Source organism: Salvelinus sp. IW2-2015, linkage group LG12, assembly GCF_002910315.2.
Source record: "Salvelinus sp. IW2-2015 linkage group LG12, ASM291031v2, whole genome shotgun sequence".
Taxonomy (NCBI): Eukaryota; Metazoa; Chordata; class Actinopteri; order Salmoniformes; family Salmonidae; genus Salvelinus; species Salvelinus sp. IW2-2015.
This window is the reverse complement of record NC_036852.1, coordinates 1,665,805-1,682,585: the sequence shown is the minus strand read 5'-3', so window position 1 is coordinate 1,682,585 and position 16,781 is coordinate 1,665,805. Positions and strand designations below refer to the sequence as shown.

At 42.4% G+C, this 16,781-nt stretch overlaps 1 protein-coding gene across 3 annotated transcripts in view; it reads right to left on the bottom strand.

Moving 5' to 3' along the window:
- The window catches only part of cobll1a (cordon-bleu WH2 repeat protein-like 1a), a 6,851-nt gene extending 1,790 nt beyond the window's left edge, over positions 1-5,061 (bottom strand). The window contains exons 1-7 of one of the 3 annotated variants that reach the window (XM_070445908.1): positions 4,894-5,061; positions 2,311-2,470; positions 1,842-2,043; positions 1,529-1,754; positions 1,081-1,181; positions 687-878; positions 121-232 (exon numbers count right to left, since the gene is read on the bottom strand). In XM_070445908.1, coding sequence (XP_070302009.1) covers positions 121-232; positions 687-878; positions 1,081-1,181; positions 1,529-1,754; positions 1,842-2,043; positions 2,311-2,405 — 928 coding nt within the window. In that variant the 5' untranslated portion in view covers positions 2,406-2,470; positions 4,894-5,061. Of the gene's footprint in view, positions 1-120; positions 233-686; positions 879-1,080; positions 1,182-1,528; positions 1,755-1,841; positions 2,044-2,310; positions 2,471-4,158; positions 4,409-4,893 lie in introns of those variants that run through there. The other 2 variants (XM_070445907.1, XM_070445909.1) reach the window with 2 other exon arrangements.
- Between the last annotated feature and the right edge of the window lie 11,720 nt (positions 5,062-16,781).

Genomic DNA, 16,781 nt, shown 5'->3' with positions numbered 1-16,781 from the left:
GTGAGTATGAGTTGGGTATGCAGACCCGCCCCCACCCCATCAAAGTTGCCAATCTAACTCAACATTACAACACAGGGTCCATTCAGATTACAAGTCAACTAGTGATTCAATATGACTGACCTTTGATCTCAGTGTCCTGGGGTGGTCCTTTGTGGGTGTTAACACAGGAGGATGGTGGTGGGGGGGCACAGGGGGGTGGCGGGGGGGCTCTCCTCTTCTTCCTAGAGGTCAACTGGGAAAACACCAGAAACAAATAGCGGTTTAACCCAGGATCCTCTAAATCTACCATACATTCTCACTGTGGTCAGGGAACAACGATTTGGAAGTCTAAAGTCTACGGCTGAGTCTCAATAGAATTGACATGCTTCCTTTTCTTGTGTTCTTTTCTCTATAACCACTAAACTCACAGGGCATAATCAGGCAATCAGATCAGGTGAAGTCAACATGGTGGAAGCCTCCCCTGTCCTTTCTCATATAGAGCCACACAGTGGTGTAATAATACCCATAAAAACCTACCGGTCAAACAAGGAAATGGTTCCAAACGTTTTTCCAATAGGGGATTTTAGAAACACTTAAAATAAGGGCTGTGTTTCGTGCAGGCTTAACAAAGCAAACAAGCAAAGGAAACCATGAAAGAGTATCGAGAGACACACCTAAATCCGACTCCCTAACCACCAGTCACTCACCAGCTGGACGTTGAGGTTAGCAGGGACGCTTTCGGAGCCTGCCATGGGGGGCATGGGGGCCCGTCTTTTCTTGACCATGGTGTTGTCCATGGGKAGGGTGTTGGAGGAGTGGATACCCAGGGAGTTCATGCTGATGCTGGCCACCCGCTGGTTTTTCAGACCACYCGAGGCCGGGGCACTCACTGAGAGACCCTTTAGAAGAAGACCACAGCAAAAAAACACATATCACAAAGCTTTATCAGTGTACACTGAAATCCTACCACACACTGAAATCTAGCACAGCTGAGAAAAAAACAACTGCATTCACAGATCTAGTCAAAGTCTAAAATCGACTTCTTACACAATGCTTGCGTACGATGGTAAAGCTAAGCTGTGGGAGAYTAYAATAAAGTACCTTTTCTGGTTTCTTCTTAATTCTCCTGAATAAGCCGAACAATCCCCTGTTCTCRTTCTCCTTCTGTTGCTTCTCTTTACTTGGTGTTTCTACAGGRGCTTCTAGGAGAAAGAAATCGCAACGACAGATGGTCGGGAACTGGTATTCTAATGAAATGTGTTCATTGCCGAAATCTTGGGGCATTTTCAGACATTTTCGTTAAGTTTTGTACCCTCGCGGGGAGGTAGTGTGATAACCACTTCAGGACTGACAGCCGTTCAAGATTKGAAAAAGACATCCATGTTWGCATTTTCATATTTACAGTATACATACACTATGCACTCACTCAGTGGGTAAATCATATTCTGTAGACAGTCTCCAAAACACAGTTTGGGTATGAAACAAGTACGTCATCACTACCAGTGCCGCCAAAACTCAAAAAGCGGAGTAACATAAAAACATCTCTCACCTGCCATGTCCTTGGCGTATAGTTCCCTTAGTCCATAGTCATCGAGAGACCTGCTCAGGTTTAAAGGTCCTTCAGAGTCGTTGGCTCGCAGTAAAATGGTGGACTCCAGGTCAAACTCACACTTCTCACACACCGCAGGCAGGAGCCGCTCCAGAGGGACTCTAGGGTTGACCCTCACAACGGCCTTATGGTTCTTCTTGTAGTTGATCAGCAGACGTACAGTGACCTATAGGAAACAGTATCCCTTCAGTACATAAACTGACCTAGGTTGGAGATTGSCTYGTGTGTACAGATGCATTTTGTCACTATTTACCTCTGGCACGTACGGCCTCCTTATCTTCTCCTCTCCCCCTTTAGGTTTCAGTAGGATCCTGTGAGGCTCCATGGCTCCAATCAGAGAGCTGGGTTTGAAGGAGATGTCGTTTCTATTGGCTGACTGGAGTTCTATGGTGAAGTCAGATGGATTCAGGTGGTACTGGGCACAGAGTGTGACCAGTACGTCCATCACAGGTTTACTGTAGAGATACAAACACAGTGCAGGTGTACTACATGTGTCCACAGTATAGAGATATATTCATGTTTTAAAACTCATTTGAATGATGTTCAAATATAAAAGGAATCKATTTACATTTAAGTCATTTAGCAGACGCTCTTATCCAGAGCGACTTACATTAGTGAGTGCATCCATTTTCATACTTTTTTCATATTCAGTCAATCCATTCCAAATACAGAGCATGACTTCYTATGGCTCCAATGAAACATTKTGTCTGTATGCCTCTTACCTCCCATGTACCGTGGCCATTTTCTCCAGGCCTCCTGGTAGAACCACTGCTAGAGTATACTCCCTCTCCAGCGGGTTCTCCTCCTTCTCCTCCATGGATCTTCCCCAGGGATCTAGATGCGACCAAAGTCTGAGACTTGACTGATTCTCAGGTGAATRTCCTAACAGAGAGGGACAATGTCAACATAAGGAGAAGAGATGACGTCCTGTGAGAAGCTGATGTCACAGTCAACTAAAAGTGTTACCGTGGTACAGGACTTACACTACATGACCAAAGGAATGTGGACACCTGCTCGTCCAACATTTCATTCCAAAATCAAGGGCAATAATATGGAGTTGGTCCCCCATTTGCTGCTATAACAGCCTCCACTCTTCTGGGAAGGCGTTCCGCTACATGTTGGAACATTGCTGCGAGGACTGGCTTCTATTCAGCCACAAAAAAACATTGGTGAGGTCGGGCACTGACGTTGGACGATTAGCCCTGGCTCGCAGTCGGCGTTCCAATTCATCCCAAAGGTGTTCGATGGGGTTGAGGCCAGGGCTCTGTGCAGGCCAGTCAAGTTCTTCCACACCGATCTCAACAAACCATTTCTGTATGGACCTTGTTTTGTGCACGGGGGCATGGTCATGCTGAAACAGGAAAGGGTCTTCCCCAAACTGTTGCCACAAAGTTGGAAGCACATCATCTTCTAGAATGTCATTGTATGCTGTAGCYTTAAGATTTCCCTTCACTGGAACTAAGGGGCCCAATGAAGGGTCCTAGCCCATGAAAAACAGCCCCAGACCATTATTCCTCCTCCACCAAARATTACAGTTGGAACTATGCATTGGGGCAGGTAGCCTTCTCCTGGCATCCGCCAAACCCAGATTCCTCGGTTGCAKCSGAGGACAGACGATTTTTACACGCTATGTGCTTCAGCACTTAGCAATCCTGTTCTGTAAGCTTGTATGGCCTACCACTTRGCGGCTGAGCCGCTGTTGCTCCTAGACATTTCCACTTCACAATAACAGCACTTATATGTTGACCAGGGCAGCTCTAGAAGGGCAGAAATTTGACAAACTGACTTGTTGCAAAGGTGGCATCCCTTGAAGGTGCCACATTGAAAGTCACTGAGCTCTTCAGTAAGGCCATTCTACTGCCAATGTTTAACTATGGAGATTGCATGGCTGCATGCTCAATTTTATACTCCTGTCAAAAACAGGTTTGCCTGAAAAAGCCAAATCCACTCATTTGAAGGGGGTGTCCACATACTTATGCATATATAGTCTATCACAAACTAAGTCTTGCCTGGCCCCGAACTCGGAGTACCTGTGTGGAATGTCTTGTTCCTGCTCTAAAAGTACTTTGGAGATGGCATTTAAATGACAGAGAGTAGCCCCTCTGGGCCTAATCGATAAACAATTCCCATCCCTTCATGGTCTCTGACAAAAATAAACAATCATCCACTTGTAAAGCTGGGGCTACTCACACATCCAAGTGATTGACATACAATACTTATGTACAGGAGGTATGGTGAATTATACAATGTTTATGTAACTTTTAGTTGTGAAATCTAAAACCACAGTCGTCCTCCTTTTCTCAGGAAAAGGACATAAAAAAAAAAAGGACATTCTCAGGAAAAGGACATGGACATATCCTACAAGATTTACTCAGCAAGAGTAAATACATTTAAATTGTTTTAATTTGAAATTGTCACCAGACTTGACCACCTGACAATTACTGGATTTTGACTTTGTGCTAATTTGGCACCCTAGCTCGAAATTAAATGTTTTAATGTCACTTCCAAGTGTTTTAATACTACCTGTCGTTTAAAAGTGATACAAAGTACAACAACAGAAGTCTACTTACGAGACAACATCAGAACGGCTTTTCTGGACACGTTCCTCAGATAAGAAAGACCTAATATTCACGCACACAAACGTATTGTRCAACGTTTTTGGGGCACGCGTTGTTGACAAAYCTGAGCACCAGCATGCAAAGTGTCAAACCCCTAGTTTATATCAGACAACCCCAGAGTATTTAAAGAAGTGAGTTCAACAATGCATGCCTTCCTCTGCAGCTGTGCGTAAATGTTCGTCACCACGTTCCTATACTGTAACACGTGAGTGCTGCMCTCTGGAATGCGTTGCTAGGATGTTTTATAGTTCTAGGACTCCAACACGTTGGGTATGCCTGCCCTCCACCCAATGTGGAAGAATATGCTGGGGGCTCCTGTGAACATGTAAATTACATAACTWAAACACGTTTTACTTTATAGCCGTTCTGTCCTGTCCTCTTAAACCAATGCACAACTGAATGAGAGTGGTAATCAGGGCATCTAATTGAATAGGTGAAACACTTAAATTCACACATTTTTTTTCTCTCTTTAGAATAGAGCAAATATACTRAGAATAGACCAAGCACATAATTAAATGCAGCCCTGCCTGGGCCATGTTGGTCAACTGGCTAATGCAAACCAGAATAGGCTTTACTCCTCCAAGAGCTAGACGGATTAGTGCTCTCCAAGCCCTGTCCCAACACATTGTCCAGCAGTTACACAACAATCAAATACACAAATCAGTTTCAAATAGACAATGTCCTTACCTCTCTCTGTTCAGAAATGAGATATCTTCCATCAACATGACTGTCATTTCACCACCATCGAGGGAGAGAATTAGAGAGAGGGAGAGATCCCTTGCTCTGTAATCCTTGTTTAGCAGACAGCCTACTGCACCTTCTGGCCCTGCCCAGCCCTCTGACATCACAGACTCTGTCCTGTCTACACCTAGACCCTACTGTACTATACAGCCTACTGCACCTTCTGGCCCTGCCCAGCCCTCTGACATCACAGACTCTGTTCTGTCTACACCTAGACCCTACTGTACTATACAGCCTACTGAACCCTAAGGGCTTCTATGGCTTAATTTCAACAGGGTGAACCCTCCGTAGTCCCTTTAATTTGTAAAAACATTTCTAGTTTTAGTTACTGTACCCTTCTCATCCTGCTRGGACTAGAGACTATACAGTATGGCTTATAGGTCTGTGTGCTGCCGTCTTTGCATCGTCAGTCATGTTGTCCTGTGTGGTGATACTATACTGAAGGTAACCCATTTCCGATTTCTGTGTCTACAATGCATTCACATAAATGGGGAGGACTGATCTGGGGTGTATTCATTAGTCAGATTCCATTGCAAAATGTGTTGTCTGTTGCAAAACGTTTTGCAACAAAAACCCTTTCCTCCAAATGAAAACAAGAGTTTGTATTGTACAAATTCATGTACAGTACCAGTCAAAAGTTTGGACACACCTACTCATTCAAGGATTTTTCTTTATTTTTACTATGTTCTACATAGTAGAATAATAGTGAAGACATCAAAACTATGAAATAACACATATGGAATCATGTAGTAACCAAAAAAGTGTTAAACAAATCAAAATATATTGTATATTTTAGATTCTTCAAAGTAGCCACCCTTTGCCTTGATGACAGCTTTGTACACTCTTAGCATTCCCTCAACCAGCTTCACCTGGAATGCTTTTCCAYCAGTCTTGAAGGAGTTCCCACATATGCTGAGCACTTGTTGGRTGCTTTTCCTTCACTCTGCGGTCCAARTAATTGGYTTGAGYTRGGGTGATTGTGGAGGCCAGTTCCTCTGATGCAGCACTCCATCACTCTCCTTCTTGGTCAAATAGCCCTTACACAGCCTGGAGGTGTGTTGGGTCATTGTCCTGTTGAAAAACAACTGATWGTCCCACTAAGCYCAGACCAGAWGGGYTGGTGTATCGCTGCCGAATGCTGTGGTAGCCATGATGGATAAGATGTCTAAATAAATCACAGACAGTGTCACCAGCAAAGCACCCCCACACCTAAAGCAAACAGTAAACAGTTTATTTTGCAAAGCATTATGCAACAGACAAAAGGTTTTGRAACGGAATGCAACTAATGAATACACACACCCTTGCCTGTGATTTATTGAGACAAAGTAGCACCATTGAGGGAGTAGAAATCTACTGTTTGGAGGCTCTGCTTGGTTCAACACTATCACACAAGGTCAGACTGGGCTATGGCAGGCGATGGACATTGTCCCTATACTAAAGTTTAATTTACACAGTAGCAGTCACTTACCAAGTAGGAGTTTAATCAAATTAAGCCCAGGAACACATGTCCACATTGACTGTAATCGTGTAATCTTATTTGGTGGTTAAACAGTGGAGATTCCCTGCACCAGTTAGTTAGTAAATATATACTTATGTAAATGTGTTGCATTGGCCACATTTCATTGTTACAAATCACTTGTCACTTATCTGGTGTGCACTAATGTTTATGTACTGAAATCTGTGKGATGGACACACACTATCATTTTGAAATGATAGTGGCTGTCTTAGAATAATTAACATTTCCTACCATGCTGTGTTGTCATGTGTTGCTGCCTTGCTATGTTGTTGTCTTAGGTCTCTCTTTATGTAGTGTTGTCTCTCTTGTAGMGATGTGTGTTTTGTCCTATATTTATATTTAATTTCTTTAATCCCAGCCCTCGTTTCTTTAATCCCAGCCCTTTTGCCTTTTGGTGGGCCATCATAGTAAATAAGAATTTGTTCTTAACTGACTTGCCTAGTTAAATAAAGGTTAAATAAATACATAAAATCCCCCTACTATTACAGCCTACGCACACAGATCTAAACTTATCCATCTTTAAACATTTCTGAAAAACGTTGCACCCTGACCCCATAGTGAATATTCTTATCTATAGGTGAGGAAATAGAGTCAGTAATTATAATATGAACTCATTTTCCTCCTCTGTTTTCCCGCATGCCTTTGTTATCTCAATGCACTATTTACTCGAGCCAGTTTATTGAATAGGTCAGAGGTAACTCGGGAAGTTTTGACTCTGGCTTGTGTGTGTACCCCCTAGACTCCTACGGGTTTCCTGTCCTGTACAATCACATGTCCACCAGCAAAATGGAGGTTAGTAAGAAAACAATACCATCTGACTAAATGAACAGTTTTAAATAAATCAACATTTGACCGAAGCAAGCACAATTCCTTAAAAGTGTAGAGGCAATTTATTCAAAATTTTCCCTATCCACTAAATGACTATTTTTTCAGTCTTGGAATAATCAGGAAGTGCAGTAGATTTACAGTGTATTGAGTGGCTAACTAACTCCCAACACCCACTGAGTACTATGGCATGATATAACCCTAAATACCACAGAGCTGTAAGGGTCAAGCTGTTGCAAGGCACTCACATTCACCACTAGCCCTCTAATGAAAATGTTAGCAGAGTCACAGCCAAATGTCAAGAGGGGACAGGAGACATGAGCTCCACCTCAGTCACATAGCTGACATTGTTTCAGGAGCACAGTGAGGTCAGTCACATGCTCTGCCAGCCTGATAAACAACTAAAGATTTMGTCACAATATGACATCCCAGACACCTTCAATTGTCTCCTTCTACTCGAGGAGAATGTAATGTGTCTGGAATGTCACATTGTGACAATTTTTTTAAATATATTTTTTGCATATGCCTGTGGTCACTTTGAATGTCAGGTCGAGGTTTAGATCAGCGCTTGATCAATAGTTTGATTAGATGCCTTAAGGCTTATAAAGAGGGTGTTTGGGAGAAACCCGAGTTTGTTCTTCTTGGAAAGTCATGCTAAACTGAAGTCTTGGGTGTGTCTGTCGATGGAGTGATCGTTGATTGGGAGATTATGTGTGTGTGTTTGCGTGATGRGAGTGTACAGTGCATTCGCTAAGTATTCAGACCCCTTTACTTTTCCCACATTTTGTTACATTACAGCCTTATTCTAAAATMGATTAAATGTTTTTTTCCTCATCAATCTACACACAATACCCCATAATGACAAAGCAAAAMAAGGTTTTTAGAAATGTTWGCAAATATGTTAAACATAGAAAAACGGAAGTATCACATTTACATAAGTAAGCACCTTTGGCAGCAATTACAGCCTCGAGTKTTCTTGGGTYTGATGCTACAAGCTTGGCACACCTGTATTTGGGGAGTTTCTCCCATTCTTCTCTGCAGATCCTCTCAAGCTCTGTCAGGTAGGATGGGGAGCACAGCTATTTTCAGGTCTCTCCAGAGATGTTRGATCGGGTTCAAGTCCAGGCTCTGGCTGGGCCACTCAAGGACATTCAGAGACTTGTCCCGAAGCCACTCCTGCATGTACTTGGCTGTGTGCTTAGGGTTGTTGTCCTGTTGGAAGGTGAACCTTTGACCCAGTCTGAGGTCCTGAGTGCTCTGGAACAGGTTTTCAGCAAGGATCTGCAAGGATCTCTTTGTACTTTGCTCCGTTCATCTTTCCCTCGATCCCCACAGCATGATGCTGCCACCACCATGCTTCACCATAGGGATGGTGCCAGGTTTCCTCCAGACGTGATGCTTGTCATTCAGGCCAAAGAGTTCAATCTTGGTTTCATCAGACCAGAGAATCTTGTTTCTCACGGTCTGAGAGTCTTTTAGGTGCCTTTTGGCAAWCTCCAAGTGGGCTGTCATGTGCCTTTTACTGAGGAGTGGCTTCCGTCTGGCCACTCTACCACAAAGGCCTGATTGGTGGAGTGCTGCAGAGATGGTTGTCCTTCTGGAAGGTTCTTCCATCTCCACAGAGGAACTCTGGAGCTGTCAGAGTGACCATCGGGTTCATGGTCACCTCCCTGACCAAGGCCCTTCTTCCCCAATTGCTCAGTTTGGCCGGGCGACCAGCTCTGCGAAGAGTGGTTCCAAACTTCTGGATGCCGATTAATGCAGCCCTCCGCACCTCTCTGATTCAGAGGGGTTGGGTTGAATGCAGAAGACACATTTCAGTTGAATGCATTCAGTTGTACAACTGACTAGGTATCCCCCTTTCCATTATGTAAATAAGGTATTTCTGTTTTTTATTTTAAATACATTTGCTAACATTTCAAAAAACGTTATCATTATGGGACATTGTGTGTAGATTCATGAGGTAAACATTTTATTTAATCAATTTTAGAGTAAGGCTGTAACATAATAAAATGGGGAAAAAGTCAAAGGGTCTGAATACTTTCCGAATGCACAGTGTGCATGTGTGTGTATAGGTGCCTGTGTGTGTTTTTGTGACTGCGTGCGCGTGTATGTGACAGAAACTCACACGTATTACTTTCATCACTGAGACAGTAATGAGAAGAGAACAGTGTAACCATGATGACAGGCAGCTTCAGGAACTTCCCTTGATGAGGAGCCAGGTGAATGTCAAACAGTCAGACACTCCACATGGGAGTGTGGCATTGAAAAAAGTGTGGCATTGAAAAAAAGGAAAATGTCATGTTCTGTGTTAAATTCAGGTATATTTTGACATGCGAGGGTTTAGATGTGTATTTGATGGAGATGGATAATTAGGAGATTGGTGGCACACTGCTTTCTTGGCTTGTTGTAAAAAAATGCKCTTTCACCAGCAGAGGGCAGYGACCTGCAAGAATCGCAGGGTGGCTACCCTTCTGGAGGCACACACTCACTGCTTACCGGTTCTCCCTGAGTGCCTCATCAGAGAGAACACATGTTGCTCTTAAGTTGGAAGTGCAGTTCTTTAGAATGCTCAAGTATGGCTTGTGCTAAGAAGACAGATCAGTAGCCTTTTTCACCCACGCTACACTACAGCCCATCTGACAGAGAGCCTGCGTCCCAATAGTCTACGGTGGCACCCTGACCTTGTGTCCWACCCTTCGTCTTCTGCATTGATCTGAATGAAACGGCTGGATAGGTGGAAGCAAAAGCATCTACTATGATTTCTGCCATTATATTTGGTGTTTTCAGATTGGTGCAGTTGTGGAGGATCAAGATCACCAGTGTGCTGGAATTTATTTTTAGGCCGAGGCTACGAATAGTTTTCGCTCCCGTCCCTCCCTTCCTGGAAACTTCTCTCTCAAATCTAAGAATCCAAATCCCATACTGTGCATGTGTTATTCACACACAGCCATGTTTCTCTCTTTACTCACCCTCTTCTGAAGCCTCAAACAATTAGATTGATATGATGATGTAGCCTATGTCACTTCCTCATATTTCTGAACATACGTTCCAAAAATATACAGTGAGCTTCAAAAGTATTGGGACAGTGACACATTTTTTTGTAGTTTTGTACTGTAAACAATACGAGGGCAGACTGATAGCTTTAATTTGAGGGTATTTTCATCCATATCAGGTGTACCGTTTAGAAATTACAGCACTTTTCTTTTACATAGTCCCCCCATTTTAGGGGACCAAAAGTATTGGGCCAAATTCACTTATGTGTATTAAAGTAGTCAAAAAGTATAGTATTTGGTCCCATATTCCTAGCACTCAATGATTACATCAAGCTTGTGACTCTACAAACTTGTTGGATGCATTGAATAATGAGTGAAAAAGTTACACACAAATATCATACCCCGAAGACATGCTAACCTCTCACTATTACAATAACTGAAGGTTTTTGGGCGGGGTATGATATTTGTGCATCTGTAACTTTCTCACTCATCATTATTCACAATTTATTCAGGACTATCCTCAATCATGGTAACATTCAAATTAATGTAGATGTGTTAAGAAACATATTCCATTTTTATTTACAATAAAGTGAATCCAAAATGGCACAATACATTATTTATTTCCGTTGGGCACAAAATAATCTGAAACACATCCAAGACAAACAGCAAATGCATCCAACCAGTTTGTAGAGTCACAAGCTTGATGTAATCATTGAGTGCTAGGAATATGGGACCAAATACTACTACACTTGACAACTTGAATACACATAGAAGTGAATTAGTCCCAATACTTTTGGTCCCCTAAAATGGGGGGACTATGTAGAAAAAGTGCTGTAATTCCTAAACGTTCACCTGATATGGATGAACTTTAACCTCACAGCCATTGTATCATTTCAAATCCAAAGTGCTGGAGTACAGAGCCAAAACAACAAAAAAGCGTCACTGTCCCAATACTTTTGCAGCTCACTGTATAAGAAGTCTACATACAACCGTCTGTCTGTTGCAACAGATATTGCCGTAGCACAAGCAAGATATAGTCTACACCATTGCATTGGGGCAAAAACAATTAGCGTTTTGTGTGATGTAATATTTGTAGTTATGCTGCCATATAGTTAGCAGTCTGCCTCAAGTTTAGCCAATGTTTGCAAAGATGCTAAACAATGGTTTAAACATTAAATCGCTATTGACTGCCTGTCTGACTTACTTGTACGATATGCTGTGTAGGCTACATATAACTCGCCTATCTGCATGTAACTCCCCTCCTGAATAACATACGAAATTGCTAAACAACCCGTTTGTGTTGTGCTTATTTTTGCAATAGCCTACTGTTACAACAGATCTACGTTTCTTCAAACTGTCTCGTGAACAAGCGGAAGCAGAGTCATGGAGTGACTGAGCAGCAGCTGAGAGGTAGGCTAGTGGACCCTGCATCTAGTCTGCATCTAGGAAATCTCTGTCGTTCGCTGGAATAATTATCGGACCAAGGCGCAGCGGATGTTGAGTTCCACATAATTTATTAGAAAGTGAAACTTAGCACAACAAATCAATAAACAAACCGTGACTACAGCGGTGCTACGTGCACTAACTCAAAACAATATCCCATAAAACACAGGTTGAAAAAATGCTACTTAAATATGATCCCCAATTAGAGATAACGATTACCAGCTGCCTCTAATTGGGAATCATACAAAATCACCAACATAGAAAGACAAAACTAGAACCCCAGAAAGAAATAATAAACTAGACTAACCCCCAGTCACGCCCTGACCTACTCTACCATAGAAAATAAGGTCTCTCTATGGTCAGGACGTGACAATCTCCGTATTTTTTTGAACATCAAGCCAGAAAATCCGGAATCGCCAATCCATTCTATTTAATAGCTCAGAGTTCCAAATATTTTTTTTTACAGATTTTTATTATTGGATTTCAGAAAACATTCACACAAACAATAAAAGACGATAACCAATGATAACCTGGATGGTTGATGCTATCTAATGGCCAATAGGAGGCTTTGAAGCCAGAAGGAGCAGTCCTCCACAGGAATGAAAGGAATTCAACAGTAAGTCAATAAAAGGACAAAATTGCATGTATTTAAATATTTCTTTTTTTTGTAGTGGGCAAAGTATCATTAGTACTCTCAAATGTGTTTTTTTAAGGAATATGTTTTATATATATAAAATAATGTTAAGTTCCCTTAATATAATTTCAATGTATGCATTAAGGTGTCTGTTATAGAACATACTTGTCAAAAACGAATGTAGACATTAATAAATGCATTTCAAAATATTTTTTTACAACGGAGGGGAGTGCCAAAATGGCTGTGTGGTGGCTTTAAAACAGCGCCCCCTGTCKGACATCTAGAGATATCATTGGCAATAAGCCAGATCCATAATTATTGGCACCCTTGATAAAGATGAGCAAAAAATAGGAACACCCCTGTTTTCAATACTCTAGCGCCCTCTCTGCGAGGATAATGACACTGAGCCTTTGTGTAAAATGTTTTCAACTCCATCCACAGCTTTTCAATGGGGTTCAAGATGTTGATTTGTCATGAACAGTGCTTGTGCCCATAGAAATAGACATGGCGTGAGRGCACAATGGGAGTGTTCCCACTGGGGGCCCGAGTGAAAATGTTTGGGAACCCCTGACATAGACAATTAATGACAATACATTATTATTTAGGCTACCTTCCTATGCTTCTTTCTTATCATCTCCAAATTATGGCTTTACTTTTTTTTATACATGGGTGTCGCAATTCGATCCTTTAATTAGTTGTAATACATATCAATGACAAGAACCCTATTGTTTAACAGATTTGCCTTCAATTGACATATACATTTCTTGCAATGCATTTATCAAAATTGACAGGGATTTTGTGGTCATGAAATGTGTGTTACTCAAACACACGAACGCATTGAGCAAAAAAAAATTKTAATCGATATTGTTCAAGTAGCTTGAGTCATTTGCGGTCATGTCTCGATAATGGAAAAATAGATGGCACCACTGCCTCTTAGATGACATAAGATATTCTCATGGTTATAGATGAAACACTGCTACTTAGAATGTAAAAATAGAATATAGATGCAATATACAAATGTTTATTCATATTTCAGCTAACAGCATCCATAGTGGATCSATTACAAGGAATAAACAACCGGTAAGGGGAAGGGCACGCCCAGGCACTYTGAGAGGTCCATTCACACCCATTCAGTTGGGTGGCTGACGCGCGCTTGGGAAGCTTTGTCACTCACTCACGTCGCTGTGTTTTCAGGGATTGTGGTGATTGAAAGAGATAGCCACTCGTGTTACTTAATGTTCCTCGCCCTTTCCAGCTATGATCTGAGTGCCTCGGTTTATGGAGACTTGTGTGCGTGTCAGATGTTGGTGGCAGGGCGGAGATGTTACAAATGAGAAGCGGTAAATTCGAGGAAATATACGGATACGTCAATATGGCGACAGCTCCCTGCTCGTTTTGAATCCACGACAATTAAGGTATGGCTACTAGCCTCACCTTCTCTTTCAGATTATACCTGTAGCCTGTGCTTATTGTTCGTGGTAAGGCTACATAACGTATTTAAAAGCAAACCACTGCACTTGTCTAGACGGATTTATTAGCCATCCATCAATTCCTAACTTGTTTCACACCTTCATGTGTTTGGCTATGCGTTTCATGATGACAACATACCTGTGGCTCTGTTAGTAGGTTACCATTTGGTTTCTGTCTGCCGTTTGGTGTATGAGCCCCAAATTTGTGTTTTCTGGTTTGATTCGCGTTTCAGCACCATGGACAGCAGACGTGTTCAGAGAAAATTAGGCTACGCAGCAATACGTACTAATATGAACGGTTACTACTACTCATATGTCACATTTAATGTATTGATATAATAACAGTATGTATTGCTTTAATGTATGTCTTGAGTACATACGTATGTGTTGATAACAGCCTACATAAAGTCTCGAGGGATTCGTGTAACTTTGAACAGATCGGACAACATTCTAGCTGTGATATTGATCACAGGCCGAGTATGATATTCCCAAAGCTTCTTTATCCCTATCACAGACAGACATCATAATATTAAAACAACCTTTTTAAATGTGGAGGTCGACATTTTAAACATTCTTTGAATAAATGCCATCCACCCAGGACTACCTTTTGATTTGAAATGTCTTCGGAAATGTAATGTCCATTCAAAACCCCTAACATACCAGACAGTATAGCTACCGGTGCATGCTAGAACTGGAGATACCATTTAATTCATCTTTAGAGTATAGAAATAATCAGTGTCTGCGGTGTTTGACTCCAGGCAAAACAAGCCGTCAGAGACTGGTTCAGTTGGGGGAGTGTGTACTAGCATCGTGTCTAGCAAACCTTTCATAGGGCTGTTAGGTGACGTGCTGTCAACTAACTCACACATCGGAGCAGTGGATCCCCAGGCTGTCTTTAGAACACAAGCTGATGGGTTTATGAAGTTCCCCATGGGAAAAGCTAGCTAGCACACAGTGACACAGATATGGTCTACAGTACAAAGAACCATAGGATATATGAGGTCACTGTAATTTCTCTTTTATGCGACTATTCCATGCCATGAATTAGAGCAAAGGTGATTTCGAGTCACACTTTATTTAGATAGTCCTGACAGTCCATCTGTAGATGCTCAAACGATGGTCATACTATCAACAAACTCTCTGTTGATAAGCAACATGTTGCTAAGGTTACGCTTAGGGCTAGGTTTAGAATAAYGGTTATAGGGTAAGGGTTAGTGCTAGGATAAGGGTAACGGTTAAGTTTAGGATTAGGATAAGGGTTGGGGTTAGTAAATAGTTAATTGAATTGTTATTTATAGTCTGTCGAAACACCAATCAACTCTGAAAACACCTACTTTGATGTCAGTTGCTCAAACGGCAATCAGAAACCAAATGGTGTTAACATGATGAATGCAAATGAAATCCCTCCTCGGCTGGCCTAGGAGCCCCATGGAAGTGTATGCTGGGTGGTGTGACACTGTTTTGGATGTGCCATGTGTCAGTAGTAGTCTCATAAGTCAGACAGTATAGGGTTGCTAGGTGACACAACTGCAGCTCCTCCATTGTTTCAGAAATATTAAATGGTAAAGACTGACAATAAAGGCTATGACAGTAGTACCATTCTGTAACGAGGATCACAGTGCTAAAGATGTGATGAGAGAGGAGCCGGTGGGGGAACACAGTCCTATTCCCTGGCCCCTGCTCCCAGACAGGAAGGCCCCACTGCCCTCACTGGCGTCTGAATATGTGTTGTCTTAAAGGTACAGGCTTTGTTCTAAGGGCCCACTTGGGCTTTAGGGGAGTGCTTGTTTGTATTTCTCCCTGGGCCTGGAGGAAACAGGGTAGGCCTTTGGAGAGAGGGGAAAAAAAGATAAATGGGGGGAGAGGAAGGGGTGTGTGGGCGTTGATGGATGTTGATGGAGAATCAGGCCATGGTGAGAGAGAAAATGAGTGTTTATTTCCATCACAGATGTATCCACAATGAGTGCGATCTATCCACAGCAGTTGGCTGTTTTTAAATCAACCACAGTGGCAGTGACAACCCTGGGGACATATTGAAAGTCACCTACATAGAATTACACTTTAATACGCTTTAAAAAATCTCTGTGGTCACCTACATCTCATTTAACTTGGTGACCACTTCCCTTCTCAGCAGAAAAAGAGTGTGTATTGTTTCATACAAATAAAAGGGTTTTTTCAATTTTTTATTCGGCTGAAACAGGCCTCTGATGTCCAGTTTGGTTGGCCTCGGCCAAGGCTGTCTGTGTCCCTCTGCATCAGTTCAGGTCCCTCTTCGGCTGTCACCAGGCTCAGCCCTCTCGCCTTGCCCTCATCCCCGCCTATGACCCCCTGGGCATCTCGAAAGAAAGACTACCCAGAGTTCAGTGCGGGCAGAGGAACTGTGCGAACCCTCTCTAATGTCTCCCCTCCTTTTCGCTGTGTGTGTGTGTGTGTGTGTGTGTGTGTGTGTGTGTGTGTGTGTGTGTGTGTGTGTGCGTGCCTGCCTGCGTGCGTGCGGTTGACAGTCATCCAGGGTTTCACTCTCAACAGTAGATATATCTACATGTATGAGCTGTGTGCACATTACCCTGTAATGCTCTTGCCACGTTGATGTCTTCAAGTGGAAAGATACTAGGATTAAGGATGCTACACTAAGTCTCTTTGATCGTCCATCAGAGAGAGAAATAAACCAGGTCTCTGTGTATGATGACGTAATGGTATATCTGAACATGGTGCTACAGTACAGTAAGTTACAATAGAAGTCATGGGAAATTACGATTATATTGCCATTCATGCTGTTTCAGTTGTACGTATTTGACGTTCATCTTAGGGGGAGGGGAGAGTATTTGTTTAAACATACAGTAGAGTACTGGGTGTATCCCAGGCCACTTGTCATGCACAACATGTGCTGTAGACTAAATGTTGTAGCTGGGCCTTCCTGATCTCCCTCCCTCCCTCTCCCCAGCCCCCTG